The following is a 17,009-nucleotide window of genomic DNA, read 5'->3' on the forward strand; positions in this document are numbered from 1 at the left end:
AGGTGAAAGCAAGTGGTCTTGGTGATGGATAGGATGTGCAGTTTGAAGCTCAGCTCTGGGTTGGACAGGCACCAAGGTTTTGCACTGTCAAATCTATCCTGAAGAGGTGGCTGGGGAGGGGGGTGTAACTGGTTTACAAGGGAATGGAGCTAAACTGGTTAAAAATACATCCAGAAAAAAATTATCCACACAAAAGATTGTGAAAATGTGGAACACACTGCCCCAGGCAGCCAGATTCAAAGGGAATTTAGGTGTTTAAAAAGCTCAGTAAGGGAAATGGAGAATAGACAAGGAATTAGAACAAAGATAAAAAGAAAAAATTGTATTTATATAGCGCCTTTCACAACCTCAGTACGTCCCAAAGCACTTTACAGCTAATGAAGTACTTTTGAAGTGTACTCACTGTTGTAATGTAGGAAACGCAACTTTGTGCACAGCAAGGTCCCACAAACAGCAATGTAATAATGACCAAATACTGGGCCGGATTTTCCGATCGGAGGTTTCCTGCGTGCGGATGCCTCCGATCGGGAAAAATCTACGAACTTACCTGCTGGCTCCGTAGGTCCCGACAATATCCTCTCCTCGTCCACACGCAGAGGCCCAGGCCCAGGGGTCCAGGCGGTTCGCAAGCATTCCTGGGATCACGTGGGCCATGGGGAACCAATCAAAGAAGGGAATCCCCCCATCACACTTTTGACAGGTCTCTCCGCATAGATCTGTCCAAAGTGTGAATGGGGATCACTCAAAAAACAGTTAAGCATTAAATAAATGTTTTAAAAATCACGTATTTAAAATAAGTTAAAATTGCATTTTAAACAAAAAATTATTTTGAAAAAAATGAAGTTTTTTACGGGGCTAAAAATAAACTTACCTTTTTTAAAAAGTATTTTTAAATTATAAATGAGTGAAAAAAAATTTTTAAATTTTTTTTAAAACTCTTACGCTGGTAAATGCAGGCCTTGCATGTGCTTTTACCAGACGTAAGATTTTTACAGGTTTTCAGCGGGCGGAGGTTCTGCAGAAAGCGGAACTCTCCACCCGCAAAGGCCCTTCTCCCGGACAGACTTCGCATGCCTGAAACCAGCACTTGCGAGGCCCCTACGGGCGCATACACAGCTTGTACCCACCCGTGGGGGTCGGAAAATCCAGCAATCTGTTTTTAGTGATGGTGGTTGAGGGATATATATTAGCCAGCACCATCAGTACTGCACTGAAGTGTCAGCCAAAATTTTGTGCTCAGGTTTCTGGGACTTGAAAGTCCTTCTGACTCAGAGGCGGAGTGTGCTACCACTGAGCCACAGCTGACACCTAGGGAGAGTTGCATGGCTATCAAAATGACACAGCAGGCTCAATGGGCAAAATAGCCTACTCCTGTTCCTGTATAAAGGAAATCTAATTTGGAAAGCCATGCCAGTGATGTTCATAGTATGTGGAGTATAATAAATTAGGAATTGGGATCGATTTAACTTAAGTCGTTTAAACCAATGTTTTATTCACAAGAAAATGAGCGACTTTACCTTGTGTGCATACATGGCACAATATCAAATTATGTACATTTGCCTATGTAAGTAGAATGACTGCCTTCATACCTTACAGTGGAGTTAATTTGTGAACATTTAGCAGAATTTTAAAACTTTAGGGAAAAAAAGACCAGAAAGTAATAGAGGTGAGACAATTTGTAATATGTGTTGTTATTGTTTTAAGAATATCGAACTTGAAATGATACAACATTCAAAATGTTCACTGTCATATAAACAAACACTGCTAATAAAGTCAGCTTACATAGTATTTATAATACTATCTCAGTTGTTGCACATTATCTCAATATACAGCAGGGAAAAAAATGCACATAACACAACAATTATTTTGAGCCCCCAAAACAACTTAACATGGCGCCCTACCACAGTGAAAGGGCTCAAGAGACTCATCTTGGGTGATGCTTCATGTCACTATATTACCTCTGGACTAAAAAGACATTTAAAAAAAAACATCAGTAAACACAAAGAGGTACTCAAATCTAATTCCGTGTCTATGGTTGTGCAGCATTGTGAAAGAAAAGTAAAACCTCATCAAACAAAACATATGCATGGAGTTTGTGAGGGGTACAGTACCATATTCTAAATTACACATTGGCTCTAAAGTATTAGTCGGTTACTGATAGCAATAAATAATTACATTTGTCCACTGCGGTTCTGAGAACTCTGTAAATTTTCCACATTATTCTACCATCTGAATCCACCTTTGTTCTTTGAAGAGAATCTAAATTCCTGCAGATATTTCGGAGAGGTTATTACCCCAGAAGTACACCCCAAAAAGATGTTGCTTGATCTCGAGTCTAATTTTTTTTTCTCCCGCCTTCTTCCTCTAATGGCCTGTTAAGTAGTCTTGTGTGGAATCAGATGCAAAAGAGTCTGCGTCCTCATTGTCGGAGTCATCACTGCTGTCATCAGCGGCCGGCTCTCCGGTTAGTGCAATACGAGCATAATCATCTGTGTCTATTGATTTGCAGAAATGAATAGCGTACTTCAGCTTTTCTTCCAACACCTGTTTACACGAGTATCGGGGCAATTTCAGCAAGAAGAAACAAGTGTACGACTCGGGAAGGAAGTGGTCTGGAGGGTTGTACTTGTCCAGCACCTGCCACAAAAAGTAAAATAGAGCTACCGTTAACTGCAAGAACAATGGCCCAGAAATTCGGGGCGGAGGCTTCCCGCGGGTGCAAGCCCTCCGACCTGCACTTACCTAGCTCACCGGCCGTTGAGCTGTGGGCCCGCGTGGGATTCCGATCCTGGGCCTGCTCCAACTGCCGGCGCGCAGTGCTCACGTATCCCAGGGGCGCAGTTAGTTTGATGCGTCCCCTGGGATCACGTGGGCCATGGAGAGCCAATGGTAGCAGGGAAATGCCCATTCATAAAATTGACAGGAAGAGCTGTCAAAACCATAAATACTATAAGCCCCAAATCATTAAAACTTCAAATAAAAATTTTTTTTTTTTTTTTTTTTTTTAAATCACATTTTTAAAATAACTATAAATTATATAAAATAACTATTTTAAACAATAATTTAAATTTTTGAAAAAATTAATTACATTTTGTAACAGGGCTAAAAATAAACTTACCTTTCTTTAAAGTATTTAAAAATAATAAACCTGTGGAAAAAATGTTTTAATTTTAATTAATTCACCACTTACCTTGTTAAAAGCAGGCCTTGCGCCTGCTTTTTATATGTGTAACTCCTGGAGACTTACCCTCCTGGAAAAACCTGCAAAAAAACGTAAGTTCCAGGCGTACGCGCTGCCTCTCCGGCGCACACGTTCCATCTCTGAACCCCTTCTTTCGAGGGAACGGAAGTTCTGGTTTCCAGCGCATGCGCAGCACATGCACGAAACCGGCACTTCCATTGGGCCTACGGGCGAGTACCCCGTGCGTACTCACCCGTGGAGACCCGAATTTCTGGGCCATAAGAAATAGGAGCAGGAAAAGGCCACTTGGCCCTTCGGGCCTGCTCCGCCATTCAATAAGATCATGGCTGACTCAGAGGTGAGAGTGCTACCAACTGAGCCACAGCTGACACTGAATTAGGAAAGCTCAAGCACCTCTGGTGCATCATCCAACGTTGTATCTTTATCTATTGGCATTACCTGAACAACAAAATCCCGCCCTCTGAAGTCTGCAATTGTCCTCGGGAGTCGGGTCCTGCCCCACACAAAACGCAGGAAAAGTGAGCGCTCAGTATTGGAGAAGGATTCCATCACCTCCCAGAACCACTGAATTAACGGAGCAGTCGGTTCTATTCCTTTGTACGTGGCTACAGACTTTAAAAGGTGAAGCGGTATATCGGGACTTCCACATACCTGCAATGTTACAATGAACAGGATATTCAGTTCAGTTCACATCAAATCTTTTCTACAGCTTATTACTTTAATATTAAAATTGCAAACAGTGCAAAATTTTATACTGCCATTTTACCACTTACTACAAAAAACATACAGGAAACTTTGTTATATCCGGCACCGACGGGACCGAGCTGTTGCCGATCTATCAAAACTGCCGGACATACAAAGTTAATGTTGAAGCATATGGAGGTTTTCATCTCCGTATCTGACAACAAACACTGTTGCTTAGCAACAGCTTGTAAACAGTCGGCCCGTACCTTGGAAGCGTCTCTGTAGCTTAGCAACAGCTTCAGAAAGACTTTCCAGAGCCCGATTGTTGAAAACAAAGCCACGAGAAGAAAAAAAACCTAACAAAACGGCTCCTGATTTCTGCCGGTAGATCGAGGTTTCTGGACATACAACCTCCGGATAAACCAGTTTCCTGTAACTTAATTATTTGAAAAGCTCTTGCGACCAAAAATAAACCAAAATTGCTACTGCTGGAGATCCACTCCCTGGATCCCCACCAGATCCTGGACCTTAAAACGCTTTCAATTGAAGAGGCTTGGATTTGTGTTTCTGCCAATGTGCAGAGTAATCCAATTTCATACACAGCAACTGGCAAGGGATTGACACATTATATTCATTACAAAGCGAGTCACCAACTCTTAACCCCAAAGGCTGGACAATTGGGTCAAATGTCACTTACAACCACCCCTGAATCAAAGGCATGTGCATGGCCTTGAAATTGGTTCATGCCAGTCTGCCAGCGTGCATTGGTTGCACGCAGGGAATAATTCCTGCACCGGCACGGGTCGGCCCGAGGCACACCCAATATTGGGCCTCAGGCCTCATTTAAATTAGTCCGGCGAGCTGCGGATGACTGCTGGTCATCCCTATGCAGCTCGCCGGAGAATTGGCATTGGATTTCAGGCCACTGCATCGCCAGAAACGGGCCTCGGGGAGGGGAAAGTGATTGGGAAGGAAGGGGGTGAAGCGATCAGGAAGGGGGGGGGGGTGAGGCAATCGGGAGGGAAAAGCGATCGGGAAGGAGCCGAGCAGGAGTCGGCACTGCTGTGGAGCTGGGTGCTCCACATGTAAAGGATAAACCTGGCAACTACAGGCCAGTCAGTTTAACCTCGGTGGTGGGGAAGCTTTTAGAAACAATTACCCGGGACAAAATTAACAAGTCACTTGGACAAGTGTAGATTAATTAAGGAAAGCCAGCACGGATTTGTTAAAGGCAAATCATGCTTAACTAACTTGATTGAGTTTTTTGATGAGGTAACAGAGAGGGTTGATGAGGGCAATGCGGTTGACGTGGTGTACATGGACTTCCAAAAGGCGTTTGATAAAGTGCCACAAAGTTGAAGCCCATGGAATAAAAGGGACAGTGGCAGCATGGAGACGAAATTGGCTAAGTAACAGGAAACAGAGTAGTGGTGAACGGTTGTTTTCAGACAGGAGGAAGTTACACAGTAGTGTTCCCCAGGGGTCGGTACTAGGACCACTGCTTTTCTTGATATATATTAATGACTTGGGTGTACAAATTTCAAAATTTACAGATGACACAAAACTTGGAAGTATAGTGAACAGTGAGGAGGATAGTGATAGACTTCAAGAGGACATAGACATGCTGGTGGAATGGGCGGACACGTGGCAGATGAAATTTAAACGCAGAAAAGTGCAAAGTGATACATTTTAGGAGGAAGAATGAGGAGAGGCAATATAAACTAAAGGGTACAATTCTAAGTGGGTGCAGGAACAGAGAGACCTGGGGGTATGTGCGCACAAATCATTGAAGGTGGCAGGGCAGGTTGAGAAAGCAGTTAAAAAGCATACGGGGTCCTGGGCTCCATAAATAGAGGCATAGAATACAAAAGCAAGGAAGTTATGATGAACCTTTATAAAACACTGGTTCGGCCTCAACTGGAGTATTGTGTCCTATTCTGCGCACCGCACTTTAGGAAGGATGTGAAGGCCTTTGAGAGGGTGCAGAAAAGGTTTATGAGAATGGTTCCAGGGAGGAGGGACTTCAGTTACGTGGATAGACTGGAGAAACTGGGGCTGTTCTCCTTAGAGCAGAGAAGGCTGAGAGGAGATTTGATAGAGGTGTTCAAAATCATGAGGGGTCTAGACAGAGTAGAGAGAGAGAGAGAAACTGTTCCCATGGGTGGAAGGGTCGAGAACCAGAGGACACAGATTTAAGGTGATTGGCAAAGAACCAAAGGCGACATAAGGAAAAACTTTTTTTATGCAGTGAGTGGTTATGATCTGGAATGCACTACCTGAAAGGGTGGTGGAGGCAGATTCAATTGTGGCTTTCAAAAGGGAATTGGATAAGTACCTGAAGGAAAAAAATTTGCAGGGCTACGGAGAAAGGGCAGGGGGAGTGGGACAAGCTGAAGTGCTGTTGCAGAGAGCCGGCATGGGCTCGACAGGCCGAATGGTTTCCTTCTGTGCTGTAACCATTCTATGATTCAGTCAAGTATTTTTTAAACAAGCTTATCTCTTTGGTGGCGACCTCCTTTAATGACCACTGGTTAGGCCGCACGGAGACCACGTTAAGGTGAGTCACCTGTTCATGGAATTACTGGTGTAGGAACATTTTGGTGGCAAGGAAATTTGAACGATGGATCCCCGTTACCAGCTGATTCAAACTAGTGCCCCTCATTTGAAAACCCAACATCTAAGCACATCTTACATATAATCATGAAGCAAAGGGGAACATTAGACTTTCAGGTACAAACCTCCAAGAGGTAGAAACATTTGTACCAATTCAATACTTTATTTAAAAATGAATTCTCAAAAAGCGCTGACTGAAAATAAAGGAGTGCCATCCTTTATATTTAAACTAATCATGTAATTGAGAACTTTCAGTTTAGAGTCTGTCAAAAGGAACATTGTACCATTGTTTCCAGTTCGTAGCCAGTGAAGAGTGAAAGTAGAGGCACAGGGACTACTCTAGCCATACCCTCCCGGACAGCAGCGACCTGCTCATCAAATTCATGCAACCTGTAACAGACAAAGCACACTACATAAGAAAAATTATTTTTTACTACAAATGTTTATTAAGCATAGCTTTTAGGGACATAAAATAATGTAATAGCAACACCTCATGATGCAGTGATCATCCATGACTACAATACGATCAAGCACCATCTATAACTGGGTAAGCTACTGTGAAATATGTCTGTGGAAAGGCAATGCTGCTGAATGATTCACTTTACCTGTAGTTTATGGCCAGCCGAACGTACTCAGCCCTGTTCTCCAATGTAATATGCAAGTGCTTGGAGCTCAGCTGAATATCTTGACCACTCGCATTTGGCACGGTGAAGGGCAAAGCCATGGCCTCAAACTCCTCAGCTGTAGCTTCATTATCTCTGATGTACATGAGCCCAGGAATAAAATCTTTGTCAACCTAAGTGCAAGAACACAGGCTAAATAATATATCTTTTTTTAATGCATCCAGAGTATTAATGTATAACATTTATACATAGCGCCTTTAATGTAAAAAAAAACGCCCCAAGGAATTTCGCACAAGCATTAGACAAAAATCAACACCGAGCCAAAGAAGGAAATACTAGGAGGGGTGACTGAAAGCTTGGTCAAAGATAGGGGTTTTAAAGAGGGTCTGAAAGGAGGATAGAGGTGATGAGGCAGAGGGGTTTAGGAAGGGAATTCCAGAGCTTAGGACCTAGACGGTTGAAGGCACAGCCACCAATGGTGGGCAAAAGCAATGAGCATGTACAGGAGGCTCGAGTTGGAGGAACAGAGACTTCTCCGAGGCCTGGAGAAGTTGCAGAGATGGGGAGGGCCATGGCAATGAAGGCATTTAAACACAAGGATGAGAATTTTAAATTTGAGGCATTTGGGGACCAGGAGCCAATGTAGGTCGGGATAAGTTACAGGCAGCAGACTTTCAATGAGGGTGGAGTATGGAAGGCCGGCCAGGCGAGCATTGGAATAGTCAAGCCTGGAACTGGTGACAAAGCTGCAGTTATTGGTGGGGATTAAGACAATGGCTTCAGTTTTTCCAATGTTTAACTGAAGAAAATTGCAGCTCATCCAGGCCTGGATGCCGGACAAGCAGTCTGACAATGCTGATGTAGTGGAGGGATCAATATCGAGGTGGTGGCGAGGTAGAGCTGACTGTCGTTGGCGTACATATGAACCTGACCCCATGTCTGCGGATGATGTTGTCAAGAGGCAGCATGTAGATGATCATGAGGAGGGAGCCAAGGAAAGATCCTTGGGGGACTCCAGAGATAACAGTGCAGGAACAGGAAGAAAAGCCATTGCCGTAGATGCTCTATCTACAATTAGATAGGCAAGAGTGGAACCAAGCAAGGGCTGTCCACTGAGCTAGACAACAGAGGAGAGGGATTGGAGGATGGTGGTGTAGTGTGTCAAAGGCTGGAGAGAGATTGAGAAGGATGAGGAGGGATGGTGCACCATGTCCAGAGTCATAGATGTCATTTGTGACTATGATTAGGGTTTTTTCAGTGCTGTGGCAGGGGTGGAAACCTGATTGGAGAGATTCAGACATGGGGTTGCGGGAAGGATTTTAGAAGATGACAATACATTCAAGGAGATGAAAGGGAGGTTGGAGATGGGGTGGCAGTTCTCAAGGACAGAGGGGTCAATGGCTGTTTTTTTGAGGGGGGAATATAGTTTTATTTATAATATTTGCTCACAAAGAAGTTACAGCATTCTAACTCCAAAAAAAAGTTTAAAATGTGTATTTATTTATAACATATGTATTAAACACAAGGGTTAAAGGTATAGGAAGAAAAGTCAGGATTTACCTCACTCAGGTCAGCAATTGTTAGATTCATTCCTGCCAGTTGCTTCCACACAGGCTCAGCCAAATTGAGACTCAGGGGACTGCCAGTACGTATAGCAATACCCAAAAGCACACCTAATAGAGGGCAGAAATGGAAAGTTTCAGGATAAATTCCTTGTTAGAAGTGAAACAAGATAATCTATGAACGGATCACAAACGGCAAGAAAGCACCCTTTTCTCATGCTCCATTTAAACTTTCCATGTATAGTGTGACATGTCTGCAGCAAATTTTGGATCATACTTTGCTGTAGTTGTACTCTGCAAAATTCAGTGCTGACCTTCTCGGAGGCCATTAAAAATTAAAAACAAAATGAAGTACATCTGATTTTGCATAAATCAAGAGTCTATAGATTCCCAAGAGGTTAAATGTTACTCTATATTTTATGCATTTTCAAGTTGTTATTCATCTTCTTCCTGGCTGGTGACGGATAAAACTGCAATCAGATTCCTCCATCTAGCTTGATCTTCAAAGACTGGTTGTCCTTTTGCCCAATTTCACCAACGGAGTACATTTTCCTCTGGCGTAATTATTCTTTTCCACATCAGTCAAGGTCTCCCGACTCTTCTCCTGCCAGGGTCCATTCAAGGGATGTACACCGAATGCCTCCTTCAGTCACATTCTATTCTTGGAAAAAAGCTGCTGCTAGCTCCTTCATTAGCTCAGTCTCAAACACCCAACTACGTCTTCTCTGGCCCTCCACCCATCCGGACATCCTGCTACTTAACTGTTCTCTCAACTCTGCCTTTGATATCTTGGTTCCCTCCAAACCACTCACCATTTCCACCTCTACTATTCCCCCAGCATAGTGCATATCTTCACTCCCTCAAGTCAGAAGGCCTCTTAAACTTGAACAAACTTGGTACACATCTAGATTGTACATCCATCATCAGATCTGACTCAACCACATCAAGCATTACCATGCGTCGCTCTTTTCAGCCAAAGCACCCACTTCAGGATCATTTTGGAGAGCAAGAATAACCCATGGCTCCTTTTCACCACAGACAACATACTCCCCAACCCCTTACCCCACCCTCTTCCCTCCAACACCAGGTGCAGTGAGCTCATGGGTTCCTTAGTTTAAAGACCGAGACCATTCATGCAGGTGGCTTTGCTCTACCTCCCCTTATGACTTTGCGGACCTTCCCCAGTCCCCTACCCATTCTAGCCCCGATACCCCATCACTGCAATTTCTCCCCAATCTCTCCTCATGCCCTCTTCTCCCTTATTTTCTCCAGAAGAACCACCTCCTGCCCCCTTGATCCCCTCCCTCCTCAACTTCCCCTCCAGGCAACCATGACGGCAGGCATTGCTAATGATTCGCTTTCCTCAGACACCTTTTAAAACTGTTGTCATCACTTCCTCCTCAAAAAAACCACCTCTGACTTTTCAGTTCTCTCCAACTACCACCCCAATTTGAACCTCCCAGTTACTTTCCTCAATCTCTCGAAACCCCATGTTCGAATCATTCCATTCCAGCATCTCCCCGATCACAAGCCTGGCCAAAATCACAAATGACATCCTCAGTAACTGTAACTGTCAATGACCATGGTGTGCTATCCTTCTTCATGCTCTTCGACCCCTCAACAGCACAGTGAACCATGCCAGCTTCCTCTGTAGCCCAGCTTTGTGGAACTGCCCTTGTCTAATTCTAGTCCTACTTCTCTGAATGGAGCCAACGGGGTAGATTTGAACTTTCACCATCAAGTGGAAAACTGGCAATAGTGGATTGGCCCCCCGTTATACACCCCAGAAAGGAGAACAAAGTAATTCCAGTGTGAAGTATTGTTGGATGTATACTAATTAAAATAAAGAAAATGAATACTCATTTCAAGACAGCTTCAATTTCATGACCAATTTTTTGCTCTCGTGCAAATCTGCCATTTAAGTGCCCGAGTCAGATGATCAAATAAAGGGTATACGAGGGTTGCCCTGTGTATCATTCACTAATGCACAAATCAAATGCTGATCCAGAGGGGTCCGAAATCAACTCAAGAAATTTTAGTATCAGCTTGTTATTGCTGTGTACTCGACCAAGACTAACTTGTCCCAGCTCAGGCACCTCTGCCTCCATGCCAGTCCAAAGCATCAATAGTTGCATTAGCAATTGCCACTTTGCCAAGCCTTGTCCATAAACTATATAAACAGACATTAGGATCACAACTGGAGAGAAAATTAACCACTAAATGAAAGTATTTCCTATGAGGTAATACTCTCCCCCGCCCTTTCTAACTTTCTTCTTCAGGCATTCTATTGCAGTGGCGTCTGATCCAATGGGAACCAGCACCAGCCAGCATCTGATACCTTGTGCGTGTAGCCATTCTTGATGGGAAATGTTGTAAGGCTAGTCACCCATGCCTCATCCCATCCTCTCCCAACACATGCATATTTGCGGCATCAGTGACTTTCAAAAGGGAATTGGATAAGTACCTGAAGGAAAAAAATTTGCAGGGCTACGGGGAAAGGGCAGGGGAGTGGGACTAGCTGAAGCGCTCTTGCAGAGAGCCAGCATGGGCTCGACGGGCCGAATGGCCTCCTTCTGTGCTGTGACCATTCTATGATTTACTCATGAGCTTATTAGGGAGGCCATACTTATAGGTATTTTATATTGAGCCTTCAAACTTCGACTTTCTTCCTTCAAGTTTTTTTTTTAAAAACTGCGAGAACACAAAACTGTACTAATAACCCACATACCTAGAAATCTGAACATGTTCATGTGAAGTAGCGATTTGGCAGCTGGATTTAATAAAAAGCAGTCCCGGTTGGCTCCAGACTCATCCCTTCCATTTGGGGTAACAATCAACAATGGCGTCAAACCATTTTGGAGCTCTTCACACATCTCTGCAATCGATTCGCTGTAACCTCCACCACAATCATCCACAGACTCACCTGGACAAAGGGACAACAGGTTTCAGTCAGATAACTGTTCCTCAACAACCAATATACAAAATCCTTGCAGAATAGCATACATTTCAACTAAAGCAAAATACTGCAGATGCTGGAAATCTGAAAGTTTAGTTGCATAATTAAATATACCGACAAACTTGACTTTCCAGACACGGTGCGGGAGCAACAGACTATCAGGACTTAGAGAGCTCATCTTTGCGCACATCTGACCAAAAACAGACTTTGTGCCATCAGGACCTGCCAATCCTCCTTTACTTCTGGAGCGTTTGACCTGAAGACAAAGGTAAAATTTAAGCATCAGTGCAGAAAGCAGTCTGAAGTGTAAAGAGCCATGTATTTCAAAAGGCATGTGTGAAGGGTTCAAATACCAGGAGGCAAGTTAGGAAGACTGCCTAGTCCCAACCCAGCCTCTCATCCACCACTGCAGAAACCATTACCCAAATCATCATCATCTCTAGGATCGGTTTTTGCAATCTTCTCCTCACTTAACTGCACCCTTCACAAACTTCAGCCAATTCAGAACTCTGAGCTTCGAGTCCGCTCCCACACATCCATCGCCCCTGCTCTCACTAAGCCCCATTGGCTCACTGTGCCTCAGTGAACTGAGTTCAAGATTCCTCCACGGCCTCGCTGCACCCAATCTGGAGAAACTTCTTTAGCCTCGCATTGACTTGCACTGCTCGGACACGGCATTACTGTTTGCTCCCACTCCAACAGAAGACGATCTTTCAGCCACTATATTCCTGCCCTCTGAAACCCAGTTCCAAAACTACTTGACCTGTCTCCCTGCTTTTAAAAGCCTAGCTGTAATCTCTCTCTTTAACCATGCTTCTAGGTTCTCTCCCTCAACTCTTTCACTCCCTGCTCAGTGTCCACCTCTTCCCCTTGAAAAGTGTTTTGAGATGTACATCTACATGAGGAGTGCAGTATAAATGTTAGTGCTGTAATATAAATTAAACTGTGCGGATATGAAACCGTCAAGGGAAAGTTCAAGTGGTTGTGAATGTCAACTTGCATTTATATAGCGCCTTTACTATAGAAAATATTCCAAGCTGCTTCACAGAAACTTAATCAGACGAAGTTGAACACCAAGCCGAAGGTATTATTAGGAGGGGTAACTATAAGCTTGAGCAAAGAGATGGGCTTTAAGGAGCATATTAAAGGAGGAGGAGAGGCAGAGGGGTTTAGGAATTCCACACTTTATTCCTTAGATAGCTGAAGGCACATTCGCCAATGGTGGGGTGAAGGGATTTCGGGATGCTCAAGACGCCAGAGTTGGAGCAACGCAGAGATCTCGGAGGGTTGTAGGGTTGAAGGTTACAGAAATATGGAGGGACGAGGCCCTGGAGGGATCTGGACACAAAGATGAGAATTTTAAATTTGAGGCTTTGGGGGACTGGAAGCCTATGTAGGTCAGCAAGCATAGGAATGATGGGTAAGCAAAATTTGGTGCAGAATAGGATATAGACAGCAGAAGAGGCAAGGGTGAGGGGTTTACGAAAACACTTGGTAGTGGAGAAAGGGCCCAGGTGTGATCAAAGATGATCCTGGAGTAGCAAGTGCTTTAAGCAGAGGAGACCAAGGACCAACAGTGCTTCATGTGGTTCATCTAACTCTAGCAATGGATGGTTAAACCAGTTGAATGCCAGATACTCTCAAATCTCCAGCCCTCGCACTTGAGGGAGCGAAGAATTACTTCATAAACCCACTATTAGCTGGATTATATGTGATAATTTTTTCCCCAAATGATTAATCTTTGCGGATGATACCACGGTAGTAGGCCAGATCACCAACAACGATGAGTCAGCCTACAGGGAGGAGGTCCAGCGTCTCGTGAAGTGGTGCGCCGATAACAACCTGGCCCTTAACATCAAGAAAACCAAAGAAATCATTGTGGACTTCAAGAAGTCTAAAGGCGGAAGTCACACCCCCATCCACATCAATGGGGCTGTGGTGGAAAGGGTGGACAGCTTTAAGTTCCTCGGAGTCCACATCACAGAAGACCTCTCCTGGTCCCTCAATACCTCCTCTCTGGTGAAGAAGGCCCAGCAGCGCCTATATTTCCTAAGGAGGCTGAAGGGATGTAACCTGTCACCCCTGATCCTCTCTAACTTTTACCGCTGCACAATAGAGAGCATCCTGACGAACTGTATCACAGTATGGTATGGCAGCTGTAGCTACTATGACCGGAAAGCCCTGCAGCGGGTAGTCAAAACTGCCCAACGCATTACCGGCACCCGGCTACCGACCATAGAGCACATGTACCAGAAACGCTGTTTACGGAGGTCACGGTCCATCATCAAAGACCCTACCCACCCCAGCCACAGTCTGTTTGCCCTCCTGCCATCTGGGAGACGCTACAGATGCATTCGCACCCGTACGACCAGATTTAGGAACAGCTTCTTTCCCAGGGCCGTCATCCTACTGAACTCTACAAATAAACTCTAAAGCCTGCACATCTGCCAATGCACTTTATTATGGTTATGTTTATGTTAATGTATTACAAGCCAAATGTATGTTGAATGTTTAAATGTCTTAATCTAAATGTACACTTTCGGGAGCCGCAAGCCTACATTTCGTTGTACTGCACTTGTGCACTAACAATGACAATAAAAGTTGATTTGATTTGATTGATTTTGATTTTCTTATTATGCAGCGATCACATTAAGTGTAAGAGAAGTGGAACTACACATAAAAAGGTAATAAAGCAGACACTGATAGATTGAGAAGGTATATGGGAGAATCTAACCAGTACTGCAGCACTGAGCTTTTTCAGCAGTGGATTAGAAGGGACTAAACTATACAAATGTCATAATGAGATTATATAACAATCAGCAATTCTCTGCAGAGCACAAGTCATCCAAGACTTTAATACTACTCCCTATCAAGGACAGCTCTTCAAGACAGGATTCAAAAAATACTTATCTAACAGGCAATCCATTTCCAGCCTCCATTTATTCTCTTCCTCCCACTGGTCACAACCTGTGCAGTCCTCTATTTTACTGATAATACTAATGATTATTGCTGCTCTGAACTCTTCTCTTCTGCACTTCAGCTCCAAATAAACATCACCCTATAGGCTCTTCCTCTCCTTAAATCCAGTCATACCCAGTTGTCTTCTACTCGAACGCAAAACTGTGGAACTCCTTTACTAACCTCAGTCTTCCCTGCCTCCTACAATCTATAAGCTTAAAACCCAACGACCAGTTCTTGATATGTCTCCAACTCTCATCAACCTTGGCATTGTCCTGTACTATGGGTCTTGGCCCCTTACGTATGTTTCTCAGTTAAAAGCATTCTTTATCACAAATAAAAATTGAACATCTAAGAAATGCACTCTGAAACAGCAGTCACAAAGCACAAGAGTAAAAGTCACTGTCCTCGGCAATTCAAATAAAAAGGTGAACTCAGTGAGAGTAATGTTTGTTTGTTCTGAACTGCCAGGAAGGAATCAGATGTTCTACCAGATTGATGACCAGACTCATTTAAAAACAAAAGCATTCTTCTTTGACAAAATGTTATCCAACCACAAAAATGAAGTTAAATTGGGAGCCAAAGACAACTTACTCGAAGAAAAAGTGGAGTGCTATTAAACTTAATCATGTGCTACTGCCCAAATGTATTGCGCGCATAACCTCGAGGTATAAAGATCAAGAATAGCTGCCAGAAAGGTCAAGCTTCCAGTTTTAAAGTTTTACTGGGTTTTCAGCTGCGCGATTGTACCTGGATTCTGTTGAGCTCCACAACAGGCCCATGCTGTCGATCTCGTACCATTGTTGCCTGGACTACCTTGCGGAAAGCAGCTTCCTGCAATAAAATGGTGAAGTGGTTAGGACACTGCTAGACAACCAACCGCTATCAGTGAACTGCTCTTAAGGAAGCAAGTAGGATAGTCGGATTAAAAAGTCAATTAAAATTGTTCTTACTTAAATCATAGAATTTAAGCACAAAAAGGACATAATTTCACTCACTGTGCCTGTGCTAGTTGTTCAACTGGAGTTGTCATCGCTAATCCCATTTCCCTGCTCCTTTCCCATAGTCTCCCTTTTCAAATACTTATCAAATTCGATTTTAAATGATGTTACAGTCTCTGCCTCAAATGCCACTTGTAGTAAGGTATTCCATGTTCTAATAACCTTGTGTGTGAAAATTTCCTCAAACTTCCCCCTTTGGTCTTCAAGTGAGAATCATTAGACCTTGTCCTCTTGTTATCGCTGTGTTAACCAGTGGAAACAATCTTGCACTATTTACCCTCTCAAAAACCTTTCGGCTGGGAGATAACCTGCTTAACTTTCCTGCAAATGCCATTATTCACTATTTCAAGAAAATACTTCCCCACGGCCTCTGCCAGGGCTGTAATTGATATGGATTGAAAGAGTGCAAATGCAGGTAGAGCTGCTGCTGAATTCTCCTTACGCTCTCTTCACTATTTTACAATGCATATGCCGTTTGATGAAGGCGGCTATTCCACAAACGCTGAGCCCTTTGTAAGCACAGGGTCTTACCTTGCCCTGCGATATTAATATTCCACGTAAAGTATCAAGGCCAACTGATGGGCCTTGCCCGGTTTCATCAAGTCGGCCTTCCAAGTCAAACATTGGAATACAGGGGCAGAAGAGTTCGGAGATATGGTGCAGTAGTAACAGTCTATTCCGCAATGAGATTATTGGGATTTCCTGGAGGTAGTTGTATTCCATTGGAATCTTAAATACACAAGAATTAACAGATTTACAAATTTTACTTTAAAAAGATGCTAATTTTTCCAAGTTTCTGTCTCCAAGTAAAGCTGCCAATTTCAAAACCCACCACCTGACCAAAATGGGCAGTATCTTGCTGCCAAGTCTTGCTGACACCACTTGGTGACCAAGTTGCAAGAGTGTAGGTGGGCACAGCAACAAGAGTTAATTGCCTTCTGATTCTTCTTTCCTTTCTGGTAAATACATTCACCTCAATTCCATTTTTGCCTAGCTAATTCTGACTGAGTTTGGGAACTCAGCAGATGAAGACCATCAGGCACGGAACCCCGTCACTTCACAGGGCACCTTGGCGACACATTAGCATATGTTCTTCTGTAGACCTGACTTACAAAAATGCTTTCAATTAACTGCCAATGCTATTAACTAACCTGTGATGGAAGCTTGCCTGCATTGGCAGGCTTGCTGGTAGACCATGCCAGGGTGTGGGCCGAGCCACATGCAACACGATTTATCTTTTTACCCTGCAGTGCAGCAACCAAGCGGGGCCGCTGGATGGCATTGGTGGTTCCATCTCCAAGCTGCCCTTCATCATTGTCTCCCCATGTGTAAACTTCTCCTTGTTAGGAAAGGAAAAGAAAACTTAATACAGAAGTCAATTTTTACATGAAACAATCTTTGGATATGCAG

General features: G+C 43.7%; 1 protein-coding gene across 5 annotated transcripts in view; it reads right to left on the reverse strand.

Annotated features, from left to right (window-relative positions):
* Nucleotides 1-1,472: 1,472 nt before the first annotated feature.
* herc2 (HECT and RLD domain containing E3 ubiquitin protein ligase 2) overlaps nt 1,473-17,009 on the reverse strand; it is a 233,973-nt gene continuing 218,436 nt past the window's right edge. For 4 of the 5 annotated variants that reach the window (XM_085999557.1, XM_085999558.1, XM_085999554.1 and 1 more), the window contains exons 85-94: nt 16,751-16,938; nt 16,131-16,328; nt 15,349-15,432; nt 11,755-11,896; nt 11,413-11,607; nt 8,683-8,795; nt 7,105-7,295; nt 6,784-6,889; nt 3,641-3,853; nt 1,473-2,637 (exon numbers count right to left, since the gene is read on the reverse strand). In XM_085999557.1, coding sequence (XP_085855683.1) covers nt 2,365-2,637; nt 3,641-3,853; nt 6,784-6,889; nt 7,105-7,295; nt 8,683-8,795; nt 11,413-11,607; nt 11,755-11,896; nt 15,349-15,432; nt 16,131-16,328; nt 16,751-16,938 — 1,703 coding nt within the window. In that variant the 3' untranslated portion in view covers nt 1,473-2,364. The remainder of the gene's footprint in view (nt 2,638-3,640; nt 3,854-6,783; nt 6,890-7,104; nt 7,296-8,682; nt 8,796-11,412; nt 11,608-11,754; nt 11,897-15,348; nt 15,433-16,130; nt 16,329-16,750; nt 16,939-17,009) is intronic. The other variant, XM_085999555.1, reaches the window with a different exon arrangement.

Source organism: Somniosus microcephalus, chromosome 10, assembly GCF_052327205.1.
Source record: "Somniosus microcephalus isolate GS21.2 chromosome 10, FLI_Smic_1.0, whole genome shotgun sequence".
Taxonomy (NCBI): domain Eukaryota; kingdom Metazoa; phylum Chordata; class Chondrichthyes; order Squaliformes; family Somniosidae; genus Somniosus; species Somniosus microcephalus.